This window comes from Dipteris shenzhenensis, chromosome 28, assembly GCF_047967505.1.
Source record: "Dipteris shenzhenensis isolate YYH24624 ecotype China chromosome 28, Dip_SZ_1.0, whole genome shotgun sequence".
Lineage (NCBI taxonomy): Eukaryota > Viridiplantae > Streptophyta > Polypodiopsida > Gleicheniales > Dipteridaceae > Dipteris > Dipteris shenzhenensis.
The window spans coordinates 19,023,334-19,036,030 of NC_141623.1; the positions used below are offsets into that span (position 1 = coordinate 19,023,334).

The 12,697-nt window shown below is 46.2% G+C and overlaps 1 protein-coding gene across 1 annotated transcript in view; it reads left to right on the forward strand.

The window, feature by feature from the left end:
* The window catches only part of LOC147883277 (uncharacterized), a 67,339-nt gene that overhangs the window by 8,629 nt on the left and 46,013 nt on the right, over positions 1-12,697 (forward strand). The window contains exon 2 of the mRNA XM_087399882.1: positions 9,502-9,569. Coding sequence (XP_087256008.1) covers positions 9,505-9,569 — 65 coding nt within the window. The 5' untranslated portion in view covers positions 9,502-9,504. The remainder of the gene's footprint in view (positions 1-9,501; positions 9,570-12,697) is intronic.

A 12,697-nucleotide genomic window follows, 5' to 3' on the forward strand; every position in this document is an offset into this window, starting at 1 on the left:
AGAACACGATGATGTCATCGAAGAAAGTGCCAACAAAGGCTCGGTTTTCTCTGAAAATCCTATTCATGATTCTGTTGAAGGTGGTAGGTGCATTGGTTAACCCAAATGGCATGACAAGAAACTCGTACAGACCAAATGTGGTACGAAATGCTATTTTGTGAACATCCTCTGGCTGAATTCTGATCTGGTGATAACCACTCTTCAAATCAATGCGGCTGAACATTCCAAACCCTTGTAACCTATCCAAAATATCATCTATCCGAGTATAGGGAATCTGTTATTAATGGTAATCTTATTGAGGGCTTTGTAGTCAATGCACATTTGCCAGGATCCATCCTTCTTTTGGACCAAGAGCACTGGTGAGCAATAAGGTGAAGAGCTGGGCTGAATCAGCCCCTTCTCCAGCAGGTCCTTGACCTGGTCCTCTTGCTGGGCTGCACTGACCCTGTAAGGAGGTCGGTTAGGAGGGCTGCTACTAGGGTTTATATCTATCATGTGGTCTTCTAGCCTTTCAGTGGCAACTCCTGTGGAAGTGAGTTAGAAAAACAGTCCCTAAACCGATAAAGAAAATCTGTCCGCTGTTTTTCCAGCTTAGAAAAATGAGACTCTTCTTCTTCTGACTTCTTTTCAGATGCAAACACTAAGTACGCTGAAAGATGCTTTTTCATTATGTTGCCAATGGCAGAAGCAGATACAACAGGGATAGATTCTCCCTTCAATTTAGCATCCAGAATGTGGGTCTTACCACGGTGAGTGATTGTGATTGTTTTATTCTTTGTATCCAAAACAGCCCCAACACGAAAGTGCCAAGGTATCCCCTTGCCACAGTGAGTGATTGTGATTGTTTTATTCTTTGTATCCAAAAACAGCCCCAACACGAAAGTGCCAAGGTATCCCCAGTAACACATCACAACCATTCAACGGCATAATATAGAACTCTTCTGTGTCCACGTAGCTCTAAATATGCATCCGTAGCTTGCCTATCACCGTAGTAACTGACTGGCTGAGTCCGGACAAGCCATATCTGCATCACACAAAGGACCCATCTCTTATGCCCGTATTCCTAACTTTCCAGCCAGCTCTAGAGAGATGAAATTGGCCTTGGCTCCCGGATCGAAAAACATCAAAGCTATTTGGTCTCTTATCTTGCCCCATGCCCAGCATAACTCTGTAGCATCTGTATTCTAAACAGCCCCAATCAAGTTTGGCAAAAGACCAGCAATGGGCTTGGGCTTTTTATTCTTTTGATCAGTCCTCTTTTCCTCCTTGTGCTCACCATGCTTAGTAGGAGGGAACTTCCGCTTCTTATGTGGGCATTTAAAAGCCCTGTGGCCTTCCTCCTTGCAAATATAACACTTGTTGGCATCATAAAGAATTGGCTTTTCCTCATCAGACATGTGGGTCGGTACTCACCTCTGTCCTCCAACAAACTTTGCCTTCATGGGCTGCGAAAACTTTCTGAACTTCTTAGGGGGTTCCGTCTTGCTGTCCTTTGACCTTGATATCTCCTATGAGCTTCCTTTGAACCCATTGCATAAGCGGTAGTGGCATTCTCAACCAACTGAGACATATTGGAAACCCTTGTCTTTGTGCAGTAGTCCCAAATCTCCTTTGGCAGCCCGCAGCAATATCTTTCAATTTGCTCGAACAATGGTACATGTCTATAAGAATTCACTGGCAGTAGAACTTCTTATTGTAGTCCTCCAAACTTCTGCAATTTGCAGCATCCAACTTGTACCAGGCGGTCATGATATCCACCTCAAAAGTGGTAGTGAGCCATGCTGCTGAGAAGACCTGCTTGAATTTGACCCAAGTGGTAGGTGCTCTGCCTTGCAAGAGGATGTTGGTCCACCATTGGAGTGCATTGCCCTTCAAAAAGGTGGCTGCCTTTCGGACGTTGGAGGATTCTGTGAAGTGTCCACCTGAGTAGGCAACATCAAACTGTTGCACAAATGTCGAAGTCTTCAATTTGCCCTGCATCCCATTGAAGGTCTCACACTTGACAATTGCCCCCCCTCCTTGTAATCTTTCAATTTGCCTTTAGGGGTAAGATTGTCATAAACAGGGGGATGTAAAAACGGTGGGGCCATCACTGCTCCCGCATTCTGAGCCATTCCAGCCGTACCCATGGTGGGGTTTGGCATTCCAGGTCCCACTCCTTGCATCTGTTGCATATTCCAAGTATTGCCCATTGTCCCAAACATTCCTATCGGCATTCCAGGCTCGGCATTTGCAGGGGGCATTCCACCCATCATAGGTTGTTGGAAATTCTGCATGCTAGGCTGCGTGCTGCCCATAAAGCTACCTGGCATTCCGGGTGCCTCTGCGGATGGTGCCACCATTGCCTGAAAAACTGATTTCCCTCCGAAATATCCTGGTTGCATCATGGGCTGAGGAAGGGGGGCTTGCTGTCCTTGATTGACTGAATGAATGTTATTGGCATTACCCGTTACAGGGGTGATCGAGGCATCTTTGACGGCTGTCCACTGAAAGAAACATGCCTAGGAGTCTTCTTATGCTTCTTAGTTTCTTTTGAGCTGACTTTCGCTTCCAAGGGAAGCAACCATAGGGGGTGGAGCTTGCATAATCTCCGTGACGGCATGCTGCAACTGCGACAGGGCTCCCGCTACACTTTGCATTCATAGCTGACAAAGGGCATTGGGATCAAGCTACTCTGCCTCATCTACCTCATCCTCTGAGTCCTCAATGGCATGCTCAGGAGAAACTGGATGTACCCCACTGTCCTGCTGGTCATTACCCCCACTGATACTGTGCTCCTCTTCAAAGCTCTCTGATGCTCTGTCTTCGTCCTGTCCCTCCTGCTCAGAGATAGTCAATGACCTCTCACCGTGTGACATGCTTGCTAAGATTGATGGCTATAGCAACAATTGCAATGAAGGTGTCCTTCACTCAACACTACCAAGGCTCACCTCTGTAGGAAGATGGTGACAATCCCGGCAATGGAACCACTGAAACCGGCCTTTGATAAACAAAAGGGCAGTGATCTTCTTCTACTCCATCATAAACTTCATAAATGGCCACAATGCAAGCTTCAGTCACTTCAATCACAAAATGAGACTCCAAACATCGACTAGTCTCCTACTTTACGGCCTCCAACGCCTTCTCCAAGCGGGCACAACTTAGAAACAAACTTCAACAACAACAAAGGTGAGGCTAGAATGCCATGCTCAATGAAAATAGTACACAGAGCACCCTTTGGCCCCAAATGCCTTGGCGCCCCTTATGGTATTTATTTAATGCTTCTGAATGGAAATGCTTTACAATAGGGTTCAACCCTGCACCGTACCTCTCTACAAATCCTCTACTTTTCTTCAAGGCATCTAATCCGAGTGCACCACTAGAATTCCCACTGGCAAGGTATACTCAGGCATCCATACCTGTGACAAATTGAGCTCAAGGCAGCCTCAAGGGTATCACATGCATCCACACTGTCCCTAGGCCTTCCACAAGAGCAAAAAGCTGCAAAACAAGAAAGAACAAGGAAAAACGAAACCTTGAACCAATTCCCACTGTCTGTGGCAGAGGGGCGAGCTCCTACCTCGCACCTAAACTTTGTCTAGGCTCCCCGTAGGGTTCAGGTGAGGAGAAGAGAGAAATGAAGGTAGAGAGTCGAGGGTGAACAAGAAAGAGCTGTAGAGGAAAGATGGTCCACAGATGTGCCCCGAAATGACTATCTCGGGATCTTTACCTGAGTCCCCCTAGAAGAGCATGCCAAAAGCAGCAGGGAAAGTTTCTCATGCAGCGTGCACTAGTCCAAAACAGCTCCAGAAGCCACCCTGCAGCCAGAAACACGTGCAGAAAGGTCCAGCACAGCAAAAGACAACCCCGAGCACTTGCTGGAGACAGCTGCACATGTCTATACGGATTATGTAGAGCCGTACAGACGTCCGTACAGTCCGTACGAAAATTTTCAAAAAGTTAAAAAATGACTTCTGGCACTTCCTAGAAGTGCGTACTAGCCTTGGAATAGCCAAAATAGGCTTAAAACAGTTGAAAACAGGCTTGAAACAGCTCAAACAGCTCAAAAACTGCACAAGAACAACTGAAAACGTCCAGCACCTCTGGGAGAGTGAGGGGAGAGAGATGGAAGGTGGGGGAAGGGCATGCATACACATGCATGACAAATGGCACCTTTTTCTGCCATTTGCCCCTTCATTAAAGTCCTAACCCCCATACCAAGGACAACGTTGGTTGTCCTTGAACGCAACTTTAAGTCCCTCTTTTAAAGCCTTTGCCTTGCCCCTAGGACCTAGTAGTGCACCTAGACTTTGCCCCTAGGAACTTCTAGGAAGTGTGCACTTCCTCTAGCCAGTCCCTCACGGCCAAACCATTACAACACTTAACCATGGTTAACCCTGGGTTAAGCGTAGGTTGAATTACGAAGATACTTTACATCACTTTTCACGTCCCCATGATGACATGAGAGAAAGATTCCATCCCACAAGGGCTCACCCTTGTACTTTGCTTCACTGGCAATTCCCCGTCAGAGCCAATGCTTGGCCCCAATTCCCAAGTGCATACACTAGTACCCAATTACTAGGCAAGGCTATGGCATTTCACACTGACTGTGCCAACTAAGTGTGACAAGACATCAATGCAAGTCCCCAAAAGTTCTCAAATAGCCTCAAGGCATAAGAATTGCAATACATTGTGTCCCTCTAGCACCTTTCCAGGCACACCTCTATGGTTGGGTGTCTGTTTACAACCTTTATGGCCTAGAGAGAGCCCGAAGCAAACAACATCAAAAATGACAAATGCAATCCAAAAGGAAGTTAGAATATCCATACCTGTTGTCCATGGAAGAGGGGCAAGCTCTTTCCTCCTACACCTATCCTCTGCCCAGGTCCCCAGGGGTGTAGAAATGACTCGCAACCAAGGGAAAAGAGAGGGAATGAGAGAGAGAAATTCTGGAGCTGAAAACAGAAAGAAAAGCAAGGCTCATGGGTGCAAAGGCCAGAAACAGGAGAAAAAGGCTAGAAAATCAGCAACAGGGCTTCAAGAGGTGCACCAACATCCCGCACAGCTTCCAGAAACAACCTCGGGGTGTGTGCCAGGTGCAGAAATCACCAAACAACAGAAAAAACGAACCTGGGGCTGTATGCTAGGGGTTCTAGAGTAGAGAAGGAGCCTTGGGATGTGTGCCAGCAGCAAAAACCAGTCCGGTGTGCATGCAAGCACATGCATGCCATTTGTCCCCCCTCATTAAAGCTCTAACCCTCAGAACCAATGGCACTATTGGTTTGCCCTCACATTAAAGCTCTACCCTCTTTTACCAATTAAACATTGGTTTTCCTTGGGCCCAACATTTAGACCCCTCTTAGCCTTGACCTAGCATTTGGGCCTAGTGGGTGCACTTCGAACTAGATTAGGGACTTCTAGGAAGTTGGCACTTCCTCTAGGCCAATCCATCACGGCCAAAATGTCCATGGGTTTAGTTGCACATTGAAATTCACGTCCCTATGACGTTTGTCATGGCTGTCCTTAGCTTGACACTACGCAAAATGCCCTTCCACAAAGCGTGAAACTATGCTTAATCTATCTGATCCCTCATTCCGAGAAGCACCCTTTTTGGAGTGCTAAGAGGCCATGGCTTAACCTGTGAAGGCCTGGGGGCAAGATGACCTTGTGAGTGCAACCGATTTCAAATTGTGACATCTACCATCTGAACCAACATCTCACGCTTTGCTCAAAACAAAATGCGCTCCTCCCACTTCCTCAAGTGCATTGCCACTCCTCGCTCTGATACCAGTTGTTACTCTCTAGTATCATTCTTTAAACAAAACCTTTAGCTACCTTTTCCCTCTCCAACATCTTTAAAAAGAAGTAAGATAGCTTATGGGTGTCTGAGACACAATCTCCACCTAGCCAAACGTGAACTTCACACAAGCCTACGAAGATGTCACCCCATTCATTATTTTTTCATGATCAACAACCTTAAGCAATTTTGTGACACGTAATCACCCCCATTTTCTCTAGAAGATTCATCATGAAACATGAATGCTTGCCATAGTCTCTTCTTTGCCCCTAGACACATTTCTTATTAAATGACCCTAGACATAGACTTGCACGATAGTCTAATGAAGCTTCTAGTCGTCTCAAAACCCATCACCAAGGACCTTGACAAACAAATCCTTGACCGCATTTAATTCAATGCACATAACATACATTCCTTTACAATTTTAAACCTTTCAATGATCTCTCTAAGGGCTTCCTGTCCTTTGTTTGAAAGTCGCATGACATTCTAACTGGATGCAATAGAGAGCACCACCTAACCAGGAATGAAAATCAAGTAGATACCCATGCCCACCCTCTACCGGTGACTACAATATCAGCGAGTAGACTCTAACCCTATCGGAAAGAAATCCAAGAAACTGTCCTTACTGCAACACATGGTTGGGGTGATTCCCTGCATAAAATTCAAGTTCGGGAGCACTCTTCAACTTGGAGTAAAATTACATTTGCTGAGGATTTATGAAGATGCAAAACCTTGCAATGTTCTTTGAACTGCTCTGAACCAGAAGTGTACCAGGAAAACAATATTAACATTTGATCCTTACAGATTGAAGCCATTGCGATGAAAGTATGACCATTTTTGAACAACAAGTGTGCCAAGAAAATAATTCTGACAGTCCCCCCGTGCTTCTAAAACAACTAGGATCCCAAATATGCAAACGTATCTTGCAATATGCATAAATTAGCCCAATGAGACTCCCACTTGAAAAATTATAATCATCCTTGTAGTAAATACGCAGAGATGAAGCCAAGTACACACCCCCACAGATCTTATGGGTCTCTCTCTCTCTCTCTCTCTCTCTCTCTCTCTCTCTCTCTTCAGCCTCTCTTCAGCTAGGTGAATCTAAGAGTGGGGCACAATATTCAATCCTGTTCAAAGGCTTGCAAGGCATACTCCACCAACCTCAGTCACAAGCCCTATGTTGGGCCCATTTTGTACGTTTACCCACCTTCAATATTATAGTAGTTGCTCTTTTCAGATATACATGGTTTTAGCTCATAGTTTTGATTACTTTTCTTACAATTGGAATTAGATTCAAGTAGCCATGTCTCTTGGAATCTCCAACTACTATGCTTAAATCCACTGAACGACCCGTTGAACATCATACGTCACAACATTGAGAGCCCTGTGAGAAAACACCTTGCGTAGCTTGTTAGTGGGATTCGATGCTAAATTCTCACAAAGAATTCAAGATCCAGAAGAAGCCAAGCTCATTTTAAAGCATAATTATTACGTTCTAGTGGGATGTAATATGAGCTTGGATGGATTGGTGGACCCTAAGTCCTTGATGTTGGAAAGGTCACCTCCCCATCTGTAAGCCCCTAAATGAGGAGAGCGTGGGGGAGGGAGACCTAGGGCAGAAGATGCCCAGAGAAGAAAGAGAGAGGGGGCTGCCACATGGGCAGCACCTCACAAGAGAAGAAGGCTGCAAAGGACGGAACCTGTGGAAGGAGTAGAAGGCGGGGACAGCTAGCCCTAGATCTGACCTGGCAGGGTGCGGTGACATCAGCAGCGTACGGCTCTGCACGGAACTGGGAGAGGGCCTGGCAGAGGCGCAGTTATGGCAGCATGTGCAGAAGGAAAAGTGGCTGTCAGTGGGCAGGAGGCAGGCCTTTTATAGGCTGGATACCTGCCTTGAATGGAGGGCCAAAGGACCCTGAAAGTGTGGGCCAAAAGCCCTGGGGGGTGTGCCCTTTTAGGGCTGGACCAGCCACAGACTGGTCAGCTAGTCTGTAACAGGCTGGTTGGTTTTTTACCAGCCCCCTTGGGGCCTATAAAAGGAGAGGCCCTGGGCCTCATTTCACATCATCTGGAGCAGCCAATCCACCAGCAGAAGGAGCAGCAGCAGGGCTACCTTTGGGCCTATAGTCAGGAGGAGAAAGAAGTACCTTGTGCTGCAGACCTAGCTTGCAGGAGGCTGCCCACCTAGACTGGTTTCCAGACAGCAAGGTGGAGAGGATCATTCTAGACAGAAAGTCTACTTACGCTCGAGGTGGAGCATGCGGACTCGAGTCTAGAGATAGCCAGCAGATAGGAGGACTTTGTGGTAAGATCAGAGGACCACACCATTGGTGGGACTCTGGATCTGTCTCTCTTGTATTGTGTCCATAGTTGTGGACGGAAATATATATTTTGGTGGTTTCTCTATCTGGTTGGTTCATTGTCTATTGATGAGTTTGCACACCTATTGTATGCACATAAGTAAAGAAGTCTGTGATTCCACACCCACACCGCACACTGTGTGAGCTCCTAGGCATTACTATAAGTCTTCCGCTGCGTGTACCCTCTATGGGTTATTTTCTAACACTTGAGGGATCAAACATGTATATAAATGTAAATGCGTAATTTGTTGAGTGCATTTATTTTAAGTGTGGTCAAGGATTAGTTGGCACGGTCTCCAAGACCAGTAATGTGACAGCTTTACGTATTCTTAGGATTTGTTCTGGTTTATAGAAAAGATATCAGAGTATATTTTGATATCATCTCACCATTGACTGAGTTGAATAAAGTACACGATAAAGAGAGTTGTTGCTCAAGGACCTATGTTAAACGTTGTTGATCCTTAAAAACCATTTTTCCCTAGAAACCGATGCGAGTGGTCATGTGGTACGAGCAACCATTGCAAGAGGGAAGGCCAGAAACCAAGAAGCTTTCTCTTTCCGGGTGGAATTTGCCAACTCATGAGCAAGAGTTGTATGCTGTGATTCATGCTTTGAAAGAACGGAGACATTACTTACATGGTTCTAAGTTTTATGTTGATGTTGGTCATGATACTATGAAATATTTTTATAAACAGCCCGATTTGAGTGCGTGGCCCCAAGCTAGGTGGCCAGGAGTCATACAGGAATTTCATATGGAAATTTGGTACAAAGAGGGAAGGATAATAAAGTTACTGCTGCTTCTTCAGATCATTTGTACACCATGAGCTATAGAGAGTGTGTTAGGGTATATGGCATCTCATGGTTATAGACCTAAAGAGAGAGGCTTGTTTGTGGGTGTGCCCGCCTTCTTTCAGGCTAGGATAGGGAGATCTCAGATGCCCCTTTAGAGGGCTGGTAGCAAGGCATTTCAGGCCCAAATCAGTGGGCTAGTGGGGCCAGCCTTGGGCAGCCTTGGGGCAGACCCCTAGGCGCCTGGCAGGCCCTTATATAGGGTAGGGCTGGGCCTGGCCTGGGGCAGCTGACCACCATCTCCTCGGCTTGGGGTCAGGTTGTTTTCTGATATGAAGGGAGACGCCAGTTCTTTCAGGTGTAAAAGAAGATAATAGATATTCAACTCTTTCATGTCGCACAGCATTTCTTTCCATGGCTTAGGAATGAAGTGCAATGGCCAATATTCAAAGCATTTGCTATGTATACACAGATTCCATCTTTAAAAATTGATAGGGATTGTGCATCCTTTTATTTGAAAAGATTCTGCACATCCTTATTGTGATGTTATTATTGTTTTTACTGTGTGTTGTATAGGGAATGTCTTATCTGTCATCAGCACATGGATGGGATAGAGTGGCATCACACGATAAGCTGAATACCAGGTACTTTCAAGTAATCATGATGCCCAAACTTCTACTCTTATTTTCAACGATTCTGTGATTCTATAAGAATAGAAAAGACATAAGAATCTTGATATACTGCATATTGGACCGGAAATGTCCTGTCTGACCTTTATGAAAGCTGAAATTTGGTTTTATTTGAATATCTTCTATGTGAAGTTACTGTTTTCAGAAATGTCTGGTGCTGTTTTTATCAGGCGGTCCTTCAGGAAGTCGATATTTGATAATGCGTATGGAGTCACATTGATAGAAGTTCCACAAAGTCCTTCCCATCTGTAAGAAAGTGATCATGAGACTTTGTCATTGAAGCCTATTCAAGCATGAACTGGTGATAATCGCCAGCAACATTTATAAAAGAGCTCACCTGCCTTTTAGTCTCGGTGCTAACAGCCTCACAATTGCTTTCACTTTCCTTGAGTCCAGGTGGATATCTTCCTTAGAGACAATGTGACCGAGGAGTTGTCCTTGTGCATTTCCAATTGTGGATTCAAGCTCCATGAGCTTCATTCATCCTCTGAAAAGCCAATCGAACTTTTACTACATGCTCATTCTTAGTTGAGTAAATGCAAAAATCATCGGAATAACTTCAGGAACTTACCCAAATAGGGTGCAAAGTGTGGGAAGTCAAAGTCCCCCACCTGTGTGCCCCCATATGAGGAGGACATGAGGGGGCATATGACTGTGAGGTAGAGGGATAATGGGGAACTGTTTTGGGCTGCTGCACAGCAGCATAAAAGGGCTGTATGGCAGGCCACAATGGGCAGGGATAGCAAGCCCACTGAACCCCCTGGCAGCCCCTTATATAGGATGCCCATGGGGGGTTGGTTGGGGCTGAAAAGGGGCCCACTGGCCAGCTGGCCAGCCCCCTATCAGCCGACCCAGGAGTCCTCCACATCCAGGGCCTGCCAGCCTCTTATAAAAGGGCCCCTTGCCCCCCTCATTTCTTCATCAGCCACAGAAGCCAACGAGGCAGTGCAGAGCAGGAGAAGATATCCAGTGAGTTCTCAGTTTTGTAGTCCAGCCCTTGCTGGTCCTCTTGTGCTCACCTTGAGCTGAGTTTTGCCCACTATTTGGTGGAGGAATATTATCTGAGTTCTCTCTCTCTCTCTCTCTCGTGTACGCTGTTTACGCTCTATCTTTTGAGTGAGGTATTCATGTGTAGTCTGCATCATTGACTGTGAGACAGACCTGTTCCTATTCCGCATAGGTTGTGAGGTTAGAGAGTTTCTTTCCTTCATTTCCAACGTGGTATCAGAGCATGGTTTCCAGCTCTAGACGCTTTAACATCGAAGGAAGAAGTTCTTGAAAGCGACTCCGATTTGAATCAGGTTCTACTTCATTTTCCGCACACTCGATTTAGAGATTCTTTGCTGTGTGCAAATTTGCAGCAGACAAGTCGGTAACCTCTTCTGCCTCTACTCTTCATACCTCCTCCTCTAGTCATGTTCTCTCTTACATATCCCTAACTTTGGAGATTCCACGAAGCTGGATGGGACCAATTTGTTAAAGATAGTGTAAATTGCACTATCCACATAGGGTATAGGGGCAAACCCTAACAGTAACCCTAAGGGGTTCACATGTATATCTTTATGTTCATTGTCAATACAATTAGTGTACAAGTAGCTATATTGTGTGCACTCCTCTCTCTCTCCCTCTCTCACTTCCGCTATCATGGTATCAGAGCACCAGGTGCTCCCACTCCCTTCATGAGTGTCAAGCCCTCCTTGTGTGAGGCATCTTCCATTGAGAGAGATTTCCGTTAGAGAGAGTGAAAGCCCTTGCTTCATCAAAGCATAAGCCCTTGCTCCATCAAGGCACAAGCCCTCTCCATGAGGCTTCTTCATCGCTTCTCAAGCTCATCTTGTAGAGCTCATTCCCTTCTCCAATTTGCATAAAAAAGCTCATCATTCCGAGCTATGGAGAGCGAGATAAGTTTATTTTCCTCTTGAGAGGAATTCCGTTCATGCTTGAGACGTTCATTTCAGTTTCTCAGAGACTAAGGTTCAACCTTCTCTGACTGGTTTACTTTCGGGCTGATAGAGAGAGAGAATTCTGTCTTCTTTCTTCTATGATATATAGAGGTTTCTTGAGAGCTGATTTTGAGAGAGAGAAGGCAGTATCTGTGGCTCCCATTTGAGAGAGCCTCTAAGCTTTGAGAGAGCCTCTAAGCCTCAACATTTCAGAGCTTCTCCTATGCGGCCATTCCCAGCCTACAACAGCTCTCCAAACGATGCTTCTATGACAAACTAGTAACTCACGCTCCAAGAAGCGGCATCTATAGCCCTCAATCTCAACTTGATGGCTCAAACGCTTCTCCCCAAGAGCCCAAGCACAACGGTCTACTCCAAAGATCTTTGGCCTACAAGCTCACGAGCTCCTTGTGACGACGCATCCTCCTCTTCCCACCCCATCGACTCACGGCGTCACAGCCAGCCGCTCGGGAACAACAACATTGTGATTGCGGAAGGATTTGACTCACGAGAGTTGGGGCGTGGTTCAGTCTATGAAAGTGGACGAAGGGTAGTGGTTCAGCTTGGTAGATGCAGGATGATAGAACAAGGCAGCTAGATAGAGAAAGCGCATCTCGCAGGTCTTACTCCAAAGGTTCATACGAGTACGTGGTTGTTCCATCCAACCTCGAAGTAGTCATAGATACCACTACTACTCCTTACAAGCCAAGCACTGTGAGCTCCAGACGGCTAGACGTCTTAAGTTTCTGTCGGGTGAGCCTGTCCACGGAGGGTAAAGAGATATGCATGTCTCCTTTAAGTAGCCAGAGCACCTCCAGCAGCTCTCCAATGAGCTCCTGTGCAACAAGTAAGGTCAGCTCTAGCAATGGCTTCCGACTCAACTTCTACAGCTGCCTGACCTGAGGCAGCCGCCTGTAAAGGCCAACAGTGCTCCATCTTCAACGTCCACGTTTCTTCCAGCGCGCTCAGCCGACGACTACAGCAGTCGACTCTCCATGCAGCATGACTCGAATAGCCTCCTACTACACTCCTACCTATAGAGGCACCTCTAGCTCCCATTTCTGACAAAGGTGCCACACACGGGCTTCACATAGCTGCAGCCTCATTTGCTCAACTCCCAGGCTCCTACTACAACGCCAA